This window comes from Pan troglodytes, chromosome 11, assembly GCF_028858775.2.
Source record: "Pan troglodytes isolate AG18354 chromosome 11, NHGRI_mPanTro3-v2.0_pri, whole genome shotgun sequence".
Lineage (NCBI taxonomy): Eukaryota > Metazoa > Chordata > Mammalia > Primates > Hominidae > Pan > Pan troglodytes.
Genome location: NC_072409.2, coordinates 2513119 through 2532723, shown reverse-complemented (window position 1 = coordinate 2532723; position 19605 = coordinate 2513119). Strand labels below are relative to the sequence as shown.

At 52.5% G+C, this 19605-nt stretch overlaps 1 protein-coding gene and 1 long non-coding RNA gene across 11 annotated transcripts in view; one reads left to right on the top strand and one right to left on the bottom strand.

Annotated features, from left to right (window-relative positions):
- Positions 1-829, bottom strand: part of CAMSAP1 (calmodulin regulated spectrin associated protein 1) — a 104168-nt gene extending 103339 nt beyond the window's left edge. For 3 of the 9 annotated variants that reach the window (XM_009457687.5, XM_024345974.3, XM_009457688.5), the window contains exon 1: positions 396-826. In XM_009457687.5, the coding sequence (XP_009455962.1) occupies positions 396-555 (160 nt within the window). In that variant the 5' untranslated portion in view covers positions 556-826. Of the gene's footprint in view, positions 1-395 lie in introns of all 9 variants that reach the window. The other 6 variants (XM_063787412.1, XM_063787413.1, XR_010148546.1 and 3 more) reach the window with 6 other exon arrangements.
- Positions 830-1192: 363 nt separating this feature from the next.
- Positions 1193-7049, top strand: LOC107976820 (uncharacterized). Of its 2 annotated transcripts, none has more exons than XR_010148545.1 (5): positions 1193-1257; positions 2048-2312; positions 2390-2553; positions 2772-2879; positions 6794-7049. It is a non-coding gene; the product is annotated as an uncharacterized LOC107976820 (long non-coding RNA). The 2 variants fall into 2 exon arrangements; XR_010148544.1 differs by having other exon boundaries at positions 1196-1551.
- The last annotated feature ends 12556 nt before the right edge of the window (positions 7050-19605 follow it).

Here is a 19605-nt window from a genome sequence, read left to right as displayed (position 1 = left end):
AGCACTGGACGATGCCCGGCGCGCCGGGAAGCGGCGCCTCAGACGGCGGCCCCGCGTCCCCATGGTCCCTCCCTGCGCCCAGAACCGGGCAGCTCCTTCCCGCCGCCGCCGCCGCCGCCAACGGGAGGCTGGGGGCACTCCCGAAATAGGAGCGGAAGCCCCGACCCACGCCGCCCTCCGCCGCAGGGACGCCCACTCGCCAGGTGACCGCGTCCCCACGCTCCGCGTTGCCCGGGCGCCGCCAGGACCTCGGAGGCGGCCGGCCCAGCCCCGACTCTGTGCGGACGCGGCACAAAGGCGCGGCGCGCGGACCCCGACCCGGCCCGACCCCGGCCGCGTCCCCCGGCCCCGGCCCGCGCCCCTGGCCCCCGGCCCGCGCCCCTCACCCGGCCCACCTCGGCCGTAGGCCTTGGCGCAGATCCACTGCAGGTTGGCGGCGATCTTGGCGCGCGCCGCGTCGTAGCGGTCCAGGGGCACGAGGTCGGCGGCGCCGTCCGGCGGGGCCTCCATCTTCCTCCAGCCCTCGGCGGCGGCGCGGCCGCTCGCGTCCACCATCTGCAGACAAAGGGCTGAGGCGGCGGCCCGGCCGCAACAAAGGCGCCGCCGCCCCTCGCCGCGCCGGGCCCGGTGAGCCCCGAGCCACCACTCGGCCCCGCAGCCGGCCAGCCGGGAGGGGCGCCCGAGCGCGGCCCCCGCCTCACCTCACAGCCGCCGCCGTCGCCGCCCCCGCGGCTGCTGCATGCTGCGGGCGCTGAGCCCGGGCTGAGGAGGTGCCGAGCCCGCGGCCCAAACAGGCGGCGGCAGGAGGGCGCGGGCCGGGGGCGGGGGCGGGGGCGGGGGCGGGAGCGGGCCGGGGGCGGTGGCAGCGCGTGCGCGGTCCCGGGTGAGCGGCGGCGGCGGCGACAGCGGCTGAGGCGGCGGCCAAGGAGCGGGAGCGCGCTCACCGCCCGGGCCTCGCACAGGCGCAGTAGGCACCGCCCGCCACCCCGCCCTCGACCCCGCCCCCAGCTCCGCTCCCTTCTCGCGCCTGCCCCGCCCCTTTCCGCAGGCGCAGTAGGCACCGCCCGCCAGCCCGCGCCCGCCCCGCCCTTTTCCGCAGGCGCAGTAGGTGGCACCCGCAGGCCTGTGCCTGCCCCGCCCCTTTCCGCAGGCGCAGTGAGCGTCGACCCGCCCCTCTCCGCCCGCTTCCGCAGGCGCAGTAGGACCCGCTCTGGTCCGCGCCTGCCCGGTTGCTTTTCTCAGGCTCTGAGGCCCGCGGTGCGGAGCGCGGCGTAGGCAGCGGGGAGTGGGCGGCGCGGGGTGGGTGGAGTGGGTCGGCGGCGGGGATCCTGCCGAGCCTGCAGCTGCCCTCTTTCAGCGCCGTGTCTCCTCCCCGGCCCTGGATCGTCCCACCTCAGCCACAGCCCGGCCCCCTGGCCGGCCGAGCTCTCGCCGCCGGCGCCCTGGGGACCTCGTGGGTGTGGCCGGCGGCGACCTCGGCAGGCGACAGCCCAGCAGACGGGCACCAGGTGGACGTGCCAGTCTCCAGACCCCCGTCCGGGTGCAGGGAAGGTGGGCGTTTGGACCCCTGAGGCAGAAACAGGTGCGGCCCCGCCGGCGCATCCCCCGGAAGGGACGCTGACTTCGTTCCCCTGGAGCCTGCGTCGGGGCCCGCGCTGGGCTGAGAATTACGGGAACGCCGTGAGAGTTTGCATTCCGAGGATTTGGTCTGAGAACCTCACCGGCGAAATAGAGAACTGCCCCCGGGAGAGCCGGCCCACGTGCCGCCCACCGGCGCCTTGACGGCAGGGAGAGGTCGAGCTTCCAGGGAGCGGGCGCCCGGCGCGGGGCTCCCAGCCTGTCTGTACCTGGTCGAGACACCCCGTGCCAGAGGCGGAACATGTATGAAATGCCAGGTGCCCAGAGGACCCAGGCAGTCCGTCATTCACATACCAACCCACGTGCAGGCTTCAATTCAACGTTGAAGCCATTTGGGCCTGGGCTTTTTTGATGACTTATTTGATTCATAGTTCTTTGGTTACTAATTGAGTCTGTTGACTTGTTATAGGTCTGTTGAGATTGTCTATTTTTTCTTGAGTCAGCCGTCTGAAAAGAACACGAGGTGGACAGGGCAGAGCGGTCAAGGAAAGCCATAGGAGGGCACTTATTTGAGCAAAGACCGGCGGGACGTGGGCGTCGAGGGTAAGGATATCTGCAGAAGTAGTGTCTTGAGCAAGGAGCACGGCAGACAGAGCCTCTGAGACACGAGAGCCTGGAGTGTAAGAAACACAGTAGAGGCCACTAAGTCGAGAACGCAGGAGCTGGAAGGACTGGTAGGAAATGGGAGGTGGGGACATGGAGGGATGCGGACAGGTCCTGCACAGTCAGAACTGTGGCCCCTTCTCTGCAGGAAATGGGCAGCCTTCGGAAGACTGAGCACACGGAAGGATATGACTAACCCTTTAAAAGGGTCATTCTGACTCCTGGGTGAAGAACAGACTAGGAAGGGCTGAGAAGGAGGCAGGAGGCCATCCACTGTCATATGGGATGTGGAGTGTGACCCGGAAAGGTCAAGTATGACTCTAAGGGCTTTTTGTATACTGATCTTTTATCCTGCAACCTTGCTAAACCCATTTATTAGTTCTTCTTGTCTTTTAGTGGCATTTATTAGTTGTTCTAGTGTTTTAGTGGATTCCTTGGGATTTTATACAAAAGCGTGTCATCTGTGAATAGAGATCAATTTATCTCTTCCTTTCTAATCTGGATGCCTTTTATTTCTTCTCCTTGCCTAGCTGCCCTGTCTAGAAGCTCCAATACAATATTGACTAGAAGCGGCAAGAGTGGACATCCTTGTCTTGCTCCTGATTTCAGGGAGGAGGCATCCAGTCTTTCACCTTTGGGTATGATGATAGCTGTGGGTGCTTAAAAAATAGGTTTTATCAGGCTGGGCACAGTGGCTCACGCCTGTAATCCCAACCCTTTGGGAGGTCGAGGCGGGCGGATCACTTGAGGTCCAGAGTTTGAGACCAGCCTGGCCAACATGGAGAAATCCCATCTCTACTAAAAATACAAAAAGTTAGCTGAGGTTGGTGGCCGGTGCCTGTAATCCCAGCTAAAAAAGGGAAACTGTCTAAAAATCATTAAAAAAAAGGGTACTTCCTCAACCTGATAAAACCTATTTTTTGTTTGTTTGAGACAGTGTCTCACTCTGTCACCCAGGCTGGAGTACAGTGGCTGGATCTTGGCTCACTGCAACCTCTGCCTCCCAGGTTCAAGCGATTTTCCTGCCTCCGCCTCCTGAGTAGCTGGGATTACAGGCACAGGCCGCCACGCCCAGCTAGTTTTGTATTTTTAGTAGAGATGGGGTTTTACCATGTTGGCCAGGCTGGTCTTGAACTCCTGACCTCCAGTAATCCACCCCCCTGGGCCTCCCAAAATGCTGGGATTATAGGCGTGAGCTACCACGCCCAGCCGAGGAAGTATCTTCTATTTCTAGTTTGTTGAGTGTGTTTATCATGAAAACGTGTCGGATTTGGTTAAATGATTTTTCCACATCCATTGAGATGATCATGGGTTTTTTTCCTTGTTCTAGTAATGTGGTGTGTTACATTAATTGACTTTCAGATATTGAAAAGACACTTATCCCCTGTGTTCAGATAAATTCCAGTTGGTCATGGAGTATCTGTCTTCCTGGATTCAGTTTAATACAATTTTGTTGAGTGATTTTTTTTATCCATATTCATCATAGATACTGGTCTGAAGTTTTCCTGTGGTGTCTGTGTCTGGTTTTGGTATCAGTATCAGTGTCCTACTGGGCCTCATAAAATGAGTTGGAAGTGTTCCTCTTTTTTTTTTTTTTTTTTTTTTTTTTTTAAGATGGCTGTTCACTATATCATCCAGGCTGGTCACCAATTCCTGGCTTCAACTGATCCTCCCACCTCAAGCCTCCTGAGTAGCTGGGATCACAGGCACAAGCCACTGGACCCAGCTTTAATTGTTTAAGTGTTTCATAGAATTCATTATTGAAGCCATTTGGGTCTGGGCTTTTTTGATTACTTATTTTGATTATTAATTCAATCTCTATTTGTTGTAGGTCTATTCAGATCATCTGTTTGTGTCTTTAGAGGAATTTGTCCATTTTATTTAAGTTACAGTGTTTTGGGCGTAAGCAATTTTAAGGAGAAAGTTATCCTTAACCAAGATGGGAAAGGTCGAGGCAGGGTGGTACAGGGATTTTACCTCCCACCAGGTATCTCCCACAAACTCCCCCTAATATAATACCGGCGGAGTTTGGGCTGTGGCTTTGGCTGTGTTGAGTCTCAGATGCCTGTTGGGCCTCCTCATGGAAACGCTGGTGGGTGATTGGATGAGCAAGTCACCGGCGTGGCCCAGGTTGGAGACTGGGAATTGTCACCACAGAGAGAGCCTTTAGAGCTGCGAGACAGGAGGAGGCGCCAAGGAGCCATTGCTCAGGTGGAGGGGAAGTCGAGGCATGGTGCTTGGGCCTAGGGGCAGCACTTGGGAGTAGTCAGCCTGAAAGGTGAGAAGCCAGGAGAGGGGTCCCCAGCTTATGGCCTGGGAGCTAACTCAGATTTGGCGAGTGCAGGTTTCGTGGAATGGTGGTGTATTAGTCCGTTTTCACGGTGCTAATAAAGACACACCCGACACTGGGCAATTTACAAAAGATAGAGGTTTAGTGACTTACAGTTCCACGTGGCTGGGGAGGCCTCACAATCATGGTGGAAGGCAAGGAGGAGCAAGTCACATCTTACGTGGATGGCGGCAGGCAAAGAGCGAGATTGGGCAGGGAAACTCCCCCTAATAGGATACTGTCAGATCTCATGAGACTTACTCGCTATCACGAGAACAGCATGGGAAAGACCTGCCCCATGATTCAATTACCTCCCACCGGGTCCCTCCCACAACATGTGCAAATTCAAGATGAGATATGGGTGGGGACAAAAGACAGGCAGGAGTTCCGAGGATGAGTATTTGCATTCTGTCCCTGAGTTTGCTGTAAAGGAGAGCAGCGAGACAGAGGCATGGGGTGCGGAATGGCGTGTTTAAGATGGAGTGATGACAGGTGCCCGTTGGAGTGATGCAGTAGACAGGATCTGATGATGGGGAGCAGGTGTCGTGTGCCCTTGAGCAGGAGCCCAGCAGAGAGACCCTTTTTCCTCCTGTAGCAGCAGAAGAGAAGGCAGCAGGGTGCAGGACTGAAAAGAGGGCTGGGCTGGGCTGGGATGGGAGCCTGGCTGGTTTTCCCCTGGTGGCCCTATGACTGGTTAAGGGCAGGGCAGAGGCACGGCAGGTTGGAGGCACAGAAGGCCCAGGATAGTTATCTGGGCTGGATGTGGGGCAGTATTCTCGCCTCTCTGGGGACATCCCTTAAGTGGACAGGAAGGCTGGGTGGTTCAGGTGTATGTCCACTCACCAAGAACACAGGATGAAGGTGGGGCCTAGACAGTGGCTGTTTTGACCAGGGCAGAACAGTTGAGGGCATGTGTGAGGGCCCATGCTGACGCCAGACCTCAGTGGGGAGAGGGGAGAGTCCAGGGACCAGAGGTCCCCCTAGGCTTAAAGGACAAACCACAAGGAGAAGAGGAAGAAGTCTCTATGTCATTGAAGTTTCATTATCAGGGCTGCTATAATGCTTCTCATTGCTTATTATAAAACCCAATTCTGCAAGACCAGCCTAGCCAACATGGTGAAACTCTGTCTACTAAAAATACAAAAATTAGCTGGGCGTGGTGGCATGTGCCTGTAATCTCAGCTACTCAGGAGGCTGAGGCAGGAGAATTGCTTAAACCTGGGAGGCAGAGGTTGCAGTGAGCCAAGATCGTGCCACTGTACTCCAGCCTGGGAGACAGAGGGAGACTCCATCTCAAAAACGAAACAAAACAAAACAAAAAAAACTAATTCTGGCCCAGCGTGGTAGTTCACACCTGTAATCCCAGCACTTTGGGAGGCCAAGGCAGAAGGATCACTTGAGCGCAGGAGTTCAAGACCATCCTGGGCAACAAAATAAGACCCCACCTCTACAAAAAATAAAAAAAATAGAAGGAAGTAATAGTGTGCACCTGGGGTCCCAGCTACTCAGGAGGCTGAGGTAGGAAGATCACTTGAGCCCAGAAGGTTGAGGCTACAGTGAGCCGGGATTGTGCCACTGTACTCCAGCCTGGGTGACAAAACAAGACCCTCTGACTCAAAGAAAAAGAGAAAAATATTTTTGTTAGAGCAAAACAGGCTGACCTTTTTTTCGGGTTTTTTTTGGTTTTTGTTTTTTTGAGACGGAGTCTCGCTCTGTCGCCCAGGCTGGAGTGCAGTGGCACGATTTCGGCTCACTGCAAGCTCTGCCTCCCGAGTTCACGCCATTCTCCTGCCTCAGCCTCCCAAGTAGCTGGGACTACAGGCGCCCGCCACCACGCCCGGCTAATTTTTTGTATTTTTAGTAGAGACGGGGTTTCACCGTGTTAGCCAGGATGGTCTTGATCTCCTGACCTCGTGATCCACCCGTCTTGGCCTCCCAAAGTGCTGGGATTACAGGCATGAGCCACTGCGCCCAGCCCTTTTTTTCGTTTTTAATGTTGAGACTAGGTTACAGCATTATTAGATACAATGAAGGTAGAGGGAAGGTGCTCAGAACTCTCCTACAAGCATAGCAGCTACTCAGGCACAGCTCCAGTGACTCCAGGGCCCAGCCTTCTGGGGAGGAGTTGGATGGGCATATTCCTTGAGGGGCTCCCACCTGCCCACAGAGAGCACAAGAGGAGAACTCATCCTGTTTGCCCTGCTTTTCCCGTCTTGTTCCTAGACATCCTGAGGTTCCCACCAAGTGGACATTGGCTTATTCTACAAGCAACAGAATGAGGCCCCTGGACTCCTCACTAGCGAAATAGTGCAGTGACAGCAACGCCCCCCACCCCCAACAAAGATGTCCACATCTTAATTCCTGGAACCTGTGAATGTGTGACCTTACCTGGTGTCTTAGTTCATTTGTGCCACTGTAACAAAATACCACAGACTGGGTAATTTATAAACAATATAAATTTGTTTCTTATGGTTCTGAAGGCTGGGAAGTCCAAGATCAAGGCACTGGCATGTCCTGTGTCTGGTGAGGGCACTTCGTTACTGTTTCCTCTGGAGGGAAGAATGCTGTGTCCTCACAAGGTGGGATGGACAGAGGGGCAAGAAAAGGCCAAACTCCACAGGAAGCCTCTTTTATAAGAGGAGCCCTCATGACCTAGTCCGAAATGGCCCCACCTCTTCTTTCACCACAATGGGGACCAAGTTTGTTGTTAGTTAACCTAAATGACAGAGGAGCTCTCTAAAGAGATAATTTATTCAGGAATAGGGCCTTGCAACGGGAACATGCATATTACGGTAACTGCATGTTCAAGGAAGACAAAAGTTTTAAAGGAAAAAAGGAGATTACATAATCATTTTGAAATGATACCCTTGACTGCAAAGATTAATAGCAAGGGAGACACCGGTCCAAGTTTGGAAGGTAGCTGCTGGGCAGGTATCCTTGCAGAAGTATTTTCTTGTGTAAGATTTCAGTGGCCTTGGCCAGGTGTGGTGGCTCACACCTATAATCCTAGTAGTTTGGGAGGCTGAGGTGGGTTAATCACTTGAAGTCAGGAGTTCAAGACCAGCCTGGCTAACATGGTGAAACTCTGTCTTCACTAAAAATACAAAAATTAGCCAGGCATGGTGATGCATACCTCTAATCCCAGCTACTCAGGAGGCTGAGGCAGGAGAATCACTTGAACCCGGGAGGCAGAGGTTGCAGTGAGCCAAGATTGCACCACTGCACTCCAGCCTGGGTGACAGAGCAAGACTTGGGCTCAAAAAAAAAAAAAAAAAAATTCAATGGCCTTTGTGCAAGGTTGTGGTTTTTGTGGTCTTTTGTGATAGTTTTTGTTATCGGGCATATGGACCCTCTCTTCATGGCCTTCCCTAGCTCTATTTGTTAGGGTTTTCTTAACATTAGTCACTCTGTTTTGATTCTGACAACTTTCAGTTTCAACATGAATTTTGGAGGGGATGCCATCTTTTAAATCATCGTACCTGGTAAAAGGGACTTTGGAGATGGGATTAAGTGAAGGGCCTTCAGATGGGGTGTTATCCTGCACTATCCAGGTAGGTCCCATATAATCACGATCGTGAGAGGGAGGTAGGAGCTTCACAGTTGGACAGAAGATGTGACCACAGAAGCAGGGGTCAGAGGAGGGAAGATGCTGGCTTTGAAGTCAGAGGAAGGGGCCACAAGCCAAGGAATGTGGAGACCCCTAGAAGCTGGAAAAGGCAGGGACAGATTCTCCCCTACCCTAGAGCCTCCAGAATGAGCCAGCCCTGCCAACACCTTGACTTTACCTCAGTGAGATAATTTAGACTTCTGACCTCAGAACTGTAAGAGAATAAATGCTTGTGTTTCGACCACTGAATTTTTGGTAATTTGCCACAGCAGCTGCAGGACACATATACACACGGTGACTAGTTACTGAGTTCCTTCCCCAAACACACTCAGGAGCATGTAACCACCACAGCCTCCTAGTGGAAGCACAGGTCCTGCAGAGAGGCCATGCCTGTGCACCCCAGGAGCCAAGGCCACCCTCCTGCACAGGGCACCACCCCTTGCACCTGCACACTCCAGCCTCCACACGGCCCTTGGTCAGGGCTGGGTACACCAGGGAATGTTTCAAAGTAAAGCATCCCTTACTGTGGTCATTCTCAGCATTTTTTTTCTGGAAAGACAGATATGACAGAATATGTTCATGTGTGACATGGGCCCATGGGGGTGTTTGGGATAGTTATCATATCCAGCACACCGAAAAGGTTGATACTGAGAACTGGGACAGGAAAAAATACCATCTTTATCATCACTGGCCTTTAACCAAAATTTAACATTTTCCTGAATTATGAATCTAGGCAACCAACTGCTGGCAGCAGCATCAGCAGTGTCCGGGACTCCACCTCCTACAGAAGTCGTGGATGTCTCACATCACATCACCATTGCTGCAGATGCCACAGAATACCATTCTGCTCATCATTGCTCCAAAATTACCATAACTCCTAGACCAGCTGCTTGATTACATTATTTAATGCATTCATAAAGAAGCACATGCAGTACTGTACCACCGTTTAAAATTTGTGATGAAAGTACTTTAATTTCATTTTTAATTTTGTAGGCATTAAAAGCATTATCTGAATCTCAAAGAAAAGTCCAAGACCTGATGGTTTCCTGGTGAATTCTACCAAACGTGTAAAGAAGAACTAATACGAGCCCTTCATAAACATTTCCAAAAAACTGAAGAGAAGGGAACACTTCTTAACGCATTCTATGAGGCCAGCATTACGCTGGTACCAAAGCCAGACATACATATGACAAGAAAAGAAAACTACAGACCAATATTTCTTCTGAACACTGATGCAAAAAACCTCAACAAAGTACTGGCAAACTTCAGCAGCATATTGAAAGGATTATACACTATGACCAAGGGGATTTATTCCTGGAATTCAAGGATGGCTTAGTATACCAAAAAAAAAAAAAATCAGTGTACTACACTATACTAACAGCATGAAGCAAAAAACTACATGATCATCTCAATTGATGCAGAAAAAGCATTTGACAAAACAACACCCTTTCATGATAAAACCACTCAACAGATTAGGACTGGAAGGCAACTACCTCAACGTAATAGAAGCCATTTATGCAAAGCCCACATCTAACACTGCTCAGTGATGAAAGGCTGAAAACTTTTCCTGTAAAATCAGGAATAAGAGGCCGGGTGCGGTGGCTCACGCCTGTAATCCCAGCACTTCGGGAGGCCAAGGCGAGTGGATCAGCTGAAGTTGGGAGTTCAAGACCGGCCTAAGCAACATGGAGAAACCATGTCTCTACTAAAAATAGAAAACTGGCCAGGCGTGGTGGTGTACACCTGTAATCCCAGCTACTCTGGAGGCTGCGACAGGAGAATCGCTTGAACCCAGGAGGCAGAGGTTGTGGTGAGCCAAGATCGCACCATTGCACTCCAGCCTGGGCAACAAGAGCAATACTCCATCTGAAAAAAAAATTAAAATCAGGAATAAGGCAAAAATATCCACTTTTGTCCCTTCTATTAAGATCTAGCCAGAGCAATTAGGCAAGAAAAATAAAAGGCATCCAAATGGAAAAGGGAGAAGTAAAATTATCTCTGTTTACAGATTATATGATCCTATATGAAGAAAATCCTAAAGATTCCACAAAAGATCTGTTAGAACTAATGAATGAATGCAGCAAAGCAGTAGGATGCAAAGAACAATCTGAAAAGGAAATTATGAAAACAATTCCATGTACAATAGCATAAAAAGAATAAAACAAGAATTAAGGCGGTGAAAGACTGGTACAATGAAAGCTACAAAACATTGCTGAAAGAAATTAAGACACAGATAAATGAAGAGACATTTTGCGTTCATGGGCTGGAAGACTTAATATGGTTAAGATGTCAGTACTACCCAAACCAATCTACAGATTTAATGCAGTCCCTATAAAATCCCAATGACATTTTTTGCAGGAACAGAAAAACATCTTAAAATTCATTTGGAATCTCAAGGGACCCTGACTAGCCAAAACAGTCTGAAAAAGAACAAAGTTTAAGGACTTTCACTTCCTGATCTCAAAATTTTCTACACAGCTATAGTAAGCAATGTGGCACTGGCATAAAGACAGACATAGAAACCAATGGGATAGAATAGCGAGCCCAGAAACAAACCCTTGCATACATGGCCAGATGATTTTTTAATAAGGGTGCCAAGACCATTCAGTGGGGAAAGGACAGTCTTTTTCAGCAAATGATGCTGGGAATACTAGACATCCACACACAGAAAAATAAAGTTTGGCCCTTACCTTACCACAGATAGATTCAAAATGGATCCAAGACCTAAATGTAAGATCCAAAACTATAAAATTCTAAGAAGAAAATAAAGGGCAAAGCCAGGCACAGTGGCTCATGCCTGTAATGCCAGCACTTTGGGAGGCTGAGAAAGGAGGACTCATCCCCCGAGGCCGGGTGTGGTGGCTTACGCCTATAATCCCAGCACTTTGGGAGGCCGAGGCAGGTGGATCACGAGGTCAAGAGATCGAGACCATCCTGGCCAAAGTGGTGAAACCCCATCTCTACTAAAAATACAAAAATTGGCTGGGTGTGGTGGCATGCACTGGTAGTCCCAGCTACTCAGGAGGCTGAGGCAGGAGAATCGCTTAAACCCAGGAGGTAGATAGAGGTTGCAGTGAGCTGAGATTGCACCACCGCACTGCAGCCTGGCAACAGCGAGACTCTGTCTCAAAAAATAGGAGGACCTCTTGAGCCCAGGAGTTTGAAACCAACCTGGGCAACAGAGAGAGAGACCCTGTCTCTACAATAAATTTTAAAATGAGCCAGGTGTGGTGCACACCTGTAGTCCCAGTTACTCAGGAGGCTGAGGTGGGAGGATCACTTGAGTCCCGGAGTTTGAGGCTGCAGTGAGCCGTGATTACACCACTGCACTCCATCCTGGATGACAGAGCAAGACCCTGTAGCAAAAAAAAAAGAAAAAGAAAAATATAGGGCAAAAGCTTCGTAACACTGAATTTGGCAATGATTTCTTGGATATGACACCAAAGGCCCAGGCAACAAAAGAAAAGATAAATTGGACATCATGAAAATCAAAACATTGCTTTCATTAAAAGACACTGTCAGCAGAAGCTGGGCATGGTGGCTCATGCCTGTAATCCTAGCACTTTGGGAGGCCGAGGCTGGTGGATCACTTGACCTCAGGAGTTGGAGACCAGCCTGGGCAACATGGTGAAACCCCATCTCTACAAAAAAACACAAAAATTAGCCAGGCATGGTGGCTCATTCCTATAGTCCCAGCTGCTTGCAGAGCTGAGGCAAGAGGATCGCTTGAGCCCAGGAGGCAGAGGTTGCAGTGAGCCGAGATTGTGCTACTGCACTCCAGCCTGGGTGACAGAGTGAGACTGTCTCAAAAAAAAAAAAAAAAAGAGTAGAAAGACAACCTACAAAATGGGAGAAAATATTTGCAAATATTGTATCTGAAAAGGGATTAATATCCAGGACTCCTAAAACTCAAAAATAGAAAACCAAACAACGTGGTTAAAAAATGAGCAACAGACTTGCATAGACGCTTCTCCAAAAAAGATACACAGATGGCCAAGAAGCACATGAAAAGATGCTCAACATCACTAGTCAGTAGGGAAATGCAAACCAAAAACCACGAGAGACCCCCTCCCAGCCACTGGAATGGCTGCTACCAAAAAACTAGAAAATAGCAAGTACCAGGGAGGATGTAGAGAAACGAGAAGCCCTGTGCACTGTTGCTGGGAATGTAAAATGATGCAGCCACTGTGAAAAACAGCATGGAAGTTCCTCAGACAATTAAACAGAATTACCAGGGGACCCTGTAATTGAAAGCAGGGTCTCCAAGGGGTGTTTGGACACCCCAGTTCATGGCAGCTTATTCCACTTGGGTGGAAACAGCTGAAGTGTCTGTGGACAGATGGATAATAAGGAAAATGCGGCCTCACCACACAAGAAAATACTACTCAGCCCTAAAAAGGAAGAAAACTCTGACCCCACACTACAATACGGATGAGCCTTGAGAACATTATGCAGAGTGAAATGAGCCAGTCATGAAAGGACACATCCTGTGGTCACACTCATTGGCAGTCCCTAGAGTCATCAGATTCATAGAGATAAGAAGTAGGTGGCTGCCGGGCTGGGGAGGGGACGGAAGTGAGTGTTTCATGGGGACAGAGTGGGCAGATGGAGAGTTCTGTGGAGGGAGGGAGGTGATGGTCCCGCATTGCTGTGACTGCTTAATGCCAGTGACGTGTGCACCTGCAATGGTCAATCTCTGCCCTCCAGCGGGTGTCCCCATGGTGCCAGGCCCCCGTCATCTTGGGGTGCACAGCACAGCGGTGTCTCACCAGGATGGGATCCGCTGAGGGTTGGAGCCTCAGCTCAGGCCAGGGCTGCACCTGCCCCCACCACACCATACACACCTCCCCCACTCTGTTCCCCATTGGCCCCCTCCTCACTCCACCCATGCTGTCTGGCCCCTTCTCCCCCAGGTTCTGCAAGAGCGGGTGTGGTGGGCTCACTTGCAGTCCCAGCTCCTGGGGAAATTGCAGGGGCTACTGGAACCCAGGAAATCCCAGCTCGCTGGGCATCTTGAACCTACCAAAAAACACCCTCAGCAGAAAATAAGAGGGCAGGAAGGATGTCAGCAGAGCCCCTGTGGACTCTTCATGGGAGGGAGGACTCTCATGCTGACTTGCAAGGAGGCACCCCGGAAGCCCCCAGTCCAGGAGTGACATGGGAAGGGTAGTTCAGAGGCAGGTTTCTGACCCCTCTGGCCTCCATCAGAGCCACCGCAAAAATTCCACCTGTTAAATAAAAACGGACTGAGGCCGTGGCGCACTCCTGTAATCCCAGCCCTTTGGGAGGCCAAGGTGGGAGGATCGCTTGAACCCAGGAGCTCAAGACCAGCTTGGGCAACATAGCAAGACTCCACCTCTACAAAAAAATTAGCCGGGTGTGGTGGCGTGTGCCCTTGGTCCCAGCTACCCAGGAGGCCGAGGCGGGAGGATTGCTTTGGCCCACTGTAATGTTCTGCCAGGAGGGGGTAGTTTAGAGCCTATGAACCACGGCAATGAGCACTGCGAGCAGGGACAATGGGGGGCTGGGGTTGGGGTGGGCTCCACGAGCACTGAAAGCTGAGCTATCCCAGGGACCTGGGAGGTGACCCTGTGGCTGCCGAGTTTCTCTCTGGATGCACACCATGTCTATGAACCCTAAGGAAGGGTCCCCACTTTGCTGGGAGCCTCGGAGGCTGGGGGCACCATCCCCAGTCCCTCGGGGCAGGCTCAGATCCTGGCACACTGACATTGCCAGCCACTCCTGGGCACTTGCTGTGTGCCGACCCAGGACTAGGAGCTGCACCTGGGCCCCAGGATGTCCCCTACTTTGCAAATGTGGAAACTTGAGTCTCAGAGACTTAGGGACATTGGCCTCTGTGAATCTCAGGGCTGCTTCTCCTGAGGCCTGAACCAGGCCTGGCACTGTCTGCTGGGTGCAGGCCCAGCCCTGGGAGGACCCAGCAGGGGTGCTCAGACCTCCCATCCCATGGCTAACCCACCGCTGGGGAGGAAACCTGTGGACACTTGCACTGAAAAATGTCACTCTCTACAAGTATGCAAGGGAGTCGGACCATCTCCCATCAGACCTGGACACCCGCCGGACACCACAGCCCCTAACACTCCGGCCAGGTCGCTCCAGGCTGGCACAGGTGGCGCCCAGCCAGTCACACTTAAAGCAGGGTTTCCCTGGCCTTACCATATTATCACTCCCCAAGGAGGAAATGCGAATTTAATTAAGTGAATTAAATGCTAATTTAATTAAGTGAATTAAATTCAATTTCTCCCTTGTGAGATAAATAAGGAATGCGGTTTTGCCAGGTAGGGGTGAGCTTTGAACGGCCACAGCATGGGACAGGTAAGAGGTCTGTAGTTTCAGCCTCACGCACATTCCTTCCCCAAGAGCAGCTGCGCTCTGTTCTCCCACGGGAGAAGCTGTCTGCTCTTGGTGCTCCCAGACACCTCCTGGGTTTGCCCGTCCTGCACTGGGCTCTGTCCTCTCTCACACTGCTCGGCCAGCCATCCGGCTCCTGGGACAGGTGAGCCCAGGACACCCCCCGGGCCTCCCTCCACACAGGTGCTCTCTGAGGCCACCTTGGGCTCCCCGGCTCTGGCCCTGCTCCCCTGCCCTGCTTGCCTGTCATGCTGCGTGGATCATGCCTCGGTGTTCCGTGACTGCTGGTGTTCAACGACCTGAGAAGTGGAACGAGTGGGCGCTGTTTCCTTATGCATCAGGAATCTGGGGGCCCTGCAGAGAGGTGCCATCACCCTCACCAGCCCCAGGTTCCCACCTCCGTGGGGGGAGGTAGAGGGACAAATGGGACACCCTCGTGTGGATTGTGGCACATGGACCCAGTCCCCGTCACCCTAGTCCAACATGGTCAGGTGCCAGCCCTTTCTGGAACCCTGGCCTCTGGTCACCCCACCCTCCTGGGTGACCTGATCCCCAAGCATTTCAGACCCAGCTGCTGGAGAAGGCAAAATGCACCATTACCCACACATCACCTCCCCTCCTTCATAACCCTAACCCTAACTGCACACCTGCCTCCTGGAGCTCTTCCCCGAGCCTGCCTGCCTCGCCTTTGCTCCCGTGCCCCCAGCTCACCTCCTGCTCTGGGTGGTGACCCGGGTGAGGCCTCTGGCCCTCACAGCCTCTGGGCGGCCCCAGACCAGCCCTGCAGATGCCCCTAGGCATGGACGGAGGAGTTGGGAGCGATGAGAGAGGAAACCCTGACCTGGCTGAGCTCTGTGCCCTTCGCCTTCTCAGTGGCCCCAGGATGGCCCAGCTGGTAGCCCAGATATCCCCAGCGGGCCGGCCCATCAGACCCTCCCCTGGCAACAAGGTCACACAAGCCTTGGTAAAGGTGGCAGTGTTCCACCCTGGACCCAGGCCTTCCAAATCGGGCCCTGCACCCCCTCAGGAGGGGCACGGGACTTTTCCCCACCTGGCCCCCAGCCTAGGTGGAAGTCAGGGCAGGGTGAGCCCATGCTCCTGGGCATCCGGCCTGCAGGCTGACGCTTGCTCACCTCATCGTAAGGAGGTCATTTTTTATTATTTAAAAAAAATAATGGAGACAGGGTCTTATGTTGCCCAGCCTGGTCTCGAACTCCTGGGCTCAAGCGATCCTGCCACCTCGGTCTCCCAAAGCACTGGGATTACAGGTGTGAGGCACCGTGCCCAGCCTTTCTATTTTTTTTAATTTTTGTAAAGTGGTAATTTCAACATATTACCATCTCCCCTAATGACAGTGGTTTGTTTTGTTTTGTAGGTTTTTGTTTTTTGGGTTTTTTTTTTTTTGAGTCTCGCTCTGTTGCCAGGCAGGAGTGCAGTGGCTCGATCTCGGCTCACTGCAACCTCCACCTCCCAGGTTCAAGCGATTTTGCTGTCTCAGCCTCCCAAGTAGCTGGGATTATAGGTGCCTGCCACCACGCCCAGCTAATGCTTATATTTTTAGTAGAGACAGTGTTTTACCATGTTGGCCAGGCTGGTCTTAAACTCCTGACCTCAGGTGATCCGCCTGCTTCAGTCTCCCAAAGTGCTGGGATTACAGGCCTGAGCCACCCTACACAGACTTTCTTTTTTGAAATGGAGTTTCCCTCTTGTTGCCCAGGCTGAAGTGCAGTGGTGCGATCTTGGCTCACTGCAACCTCCATTTCCTGGGTTCAAGCGATTCTCCTGCCTCAGCCTCCGGAGTAGCTGGGATTACAGGGGCCCGCCAAACTCCTAACCTCATGATCTGCATGCCTCGGCCTCCCAAAGTGCTGGGATTACAGGCGTGAGCCACTGCACCCGGCCAACTTTCTTTCTTTAATTTTTGTAAAGGTAATTTCAACATATTACCACTTCTCCTAATAATAGTGTTTTAACAAATATTAGGCAGCTTCATTTTTGCTTTGAGTTGTGCTTTTAAAAGAACTAAATTAGGTCGCTGGAGATTAAAACATTTACCATTTAGCAGGCAGGGCCCGTCCAGAGCCCCAGTCGGGAAAACGGGCTAAACAGCTGGCTTAGCTTTAGGACTTTCCTCGTTCCCTCCTCTCCCTCCAGTACTGGGGACGGAGGTCTGGCGTGGGGATCAGGGTGGCCTCCGCCCACTCCTGCATGGGAGTGCTGCACAGCCCACTCCCCTGCGACCCCCAGGCTGGGCTCCAGGAGTCAGCGGGGAGCCCCAGGTGGGGGATCTCTGCGCCCCAGCCCTTCTGGGTCAGGCTAGTTACCTCCCGCGGTGCAGCACGCATCTCTGTCTCCACTGACTTGCAAGGCTAAAAATGTGCAGAACCCAAACCAAAATGTGCCTGCCCATTGTGTTTAAAATACCACTGTTGCAGATGTATTACTGTCTGGCACGGTGGCTCACGCCTGTAATCCCAGCACTTTGGGAGGCCGAGGTGGGCGGATCACGAGGTCAGGAGATCGAGACCATCCTGGCTAACACAGTGAAACCCCATCTCCACTGAAAATACAAAAAATTAGCCAGGCGTGGTGGCGGGCGCCTGTACTCCCAGCTACTCGGGAGGCCGAGGCAGGAGAATGGTGTGAACCCGGGAGGCGGAGCTTGCAGTGAGCTGAGATCGCAACACTGCACTCCAAGCTGGGCGACAGAGTGAGACCTCCGTCTCAAAAAAAAAAAAAAAATTAGCTGGGCATGGTGGCACGCATGCCCGTAATCTCACCTACTCAGGCGGCTGAGGCAGGAGAATCACTTGAACCCAGGTGGCAGAGGTTGCGGTGAGCCGAGATCGCGCCATTGCACTCTAGCCTGGATGACAGAGCAAGACTCTGTCTCAAAAAACAAACAAACAGAAAAAACAAGTGTATTACCATATGGAAATTATTTTATGACAAAACATGCATATTGGTTTGCTTAAATAAACCGTTCTGACTAACAGTACTTCAGGCCCAGCATGGAAATTTTGAAAAATCACAGATGATAAAAAACATGAGACTAGCTTGGGTCTCAAGTTTTTCTTCCTTGGAGTTTTGGTTTTTCATGAACTTTCTGGGAAATGAAATTTAGTAGTTTGGGGGCATCGATTAGTTCATAGAGGATGTAAAACGGAGGGATTGGGTTCGACGCCTTAAAAACACGAAAGTTACAGCTGGAAAGAAAATTAGAGGCAATTTTTTTTATTTTTGTATTGAGGGGAAATTCACATAACAAACTCAGCCATGCTGAGGTGAACAATTCAGTGCCGTTGCATTCATTCCCGATGCGTCGCAGCCACATCCATCTAGTTCCAGAACACTGTCATGCCCCGGAAAGGAAACGCCCTCCCCATCAGCCCTCACTCCCCATTCCTCCCTCCCCCAGCCCCTGGCAACCACCCATCTTTGTGTCTCTGTGGATTCGCCTGTTGTGGGCATTTCATAGAAATGGAATCAAGACAACATGTGGACCTTCATGCCTGGCTTGTCCTGCTCAGCATGATGCCTTCAAGCTTCACGCGTGTCGCTGCGTCAGGGCTCACCTCCTCGTGTGCAGAACACCCCATTGTCTGGGCGACCACATGTTGCCCCCCTACTCCTCCACCAATGGGCTTCGTGTTGTCGCCACCTCTTGGCTGCTGTGAACCCGTTTGACTTTTTGAACTAACTTTCAGATTCACTCTTGTAGTTTCAAGGTCGAACCTACAGAAGGCGAAAGAAACCCGCAGGCTCAGGAATTGTGCAACCAGTGGCCTGGCGGTTGCAGGTCCCCCGTGCTGGGGGTCTTGACTTTGATGCTTTCCCAGGTGCCCACTTGTTTCAGGAGCCTCCAACCTGTGAACCTCGAACACACAGCTTGGTGCATGTCAGGTAGAGCCTAGTAGAGCTGTTCTTTTTTGGGGGGTTGGGGGATGGAGTTTCACTCTTGCTGCCCAGGCTGGAGTGCAATGGTGTGATCTCGGCTCACTGCAACCTCTGTCTCCCAGGTTTAAGCAATTAATGGTGAGGGCAGCCACATCACGGAAGTGGTGGGGCCAGCCTGGATAGGAGGGAAGCAGCCAGAGTGTCCGCTGTCTGCGAGGGCCACCCTGGCCCCGGACTCACTCCTGGGTAGGGCCTGTGGGGTCAGACCCCCTCCCTCAGCGAGCCCCAAGGAAGCGTGGGGTCCGACCGCCGCCATCCTGGGACTGAGTTTGGAGGCCTCAGTGCTTGGCTGGCAAGAGCAGCCACCTGGGGACACGGTGATTAATTCAGCATCAGAATGCAAGCGTGGGAGTTTCCAGGAACACTGAGGTTCAGGTCTGGGGGCGGAAGAGAAAAGCAGCTCATTCTCAGAAAGCACTGAGAGGCCGGGCCCTGTGGCTCATGCCTGTAATCCCAGTGCTTTGGGAGGCTGAGGCAGGATTGCTTGAGGCCAGAAGTTCAAGACCAGCCTGGGCAACACAGCAAGACCCCGTCTCTAGAGAACATTTAAAAACTAGCTGTGCGCAGTGGTGCATACCTGCAGTCCCAGCTACCCTGGAGGCTGAGGCGGGAGGATGCTTGAGCCCAGGAGTTGTGGGCTACAATGAGCCGTGATGGCTGCACTGCACTCCAGCCTGGGTGACAGAACGAGACCTCGTCTCTAAAGTAAATACATAAAACCTAAAAACAACGGCCGGTTGTGGTGGCTCACACCTATAATTCTAGCACTTTGGGAGGCTGAGGTGGGCAGATCACAAGATGAGGAGTTCGAGACCAGCCTGGCCAACATGGTGAAACCCCGTCTTACTAGAAATAAAAAAATTAGCTGCGTGTGGTGCTGGGCGCCTGTAGTCCCAGCTCCTCAGGAGGCTGAGGCAGGAGAATGGCATGAACCCAGGAGGCGGAGGTTGCAATGAGCCGCGATCTTGCCACTGCACTCCAGCCTGGGTGACAGAGACTCCGCCTCAAAAAAAAAACAAGGAGAGCCCTGCAGGCCCCTCCTTAGGCTGCCCTCAGAGGTCTTCAGTGGCCAGAGGGTGTGAGGAACTGCGGGACGTGC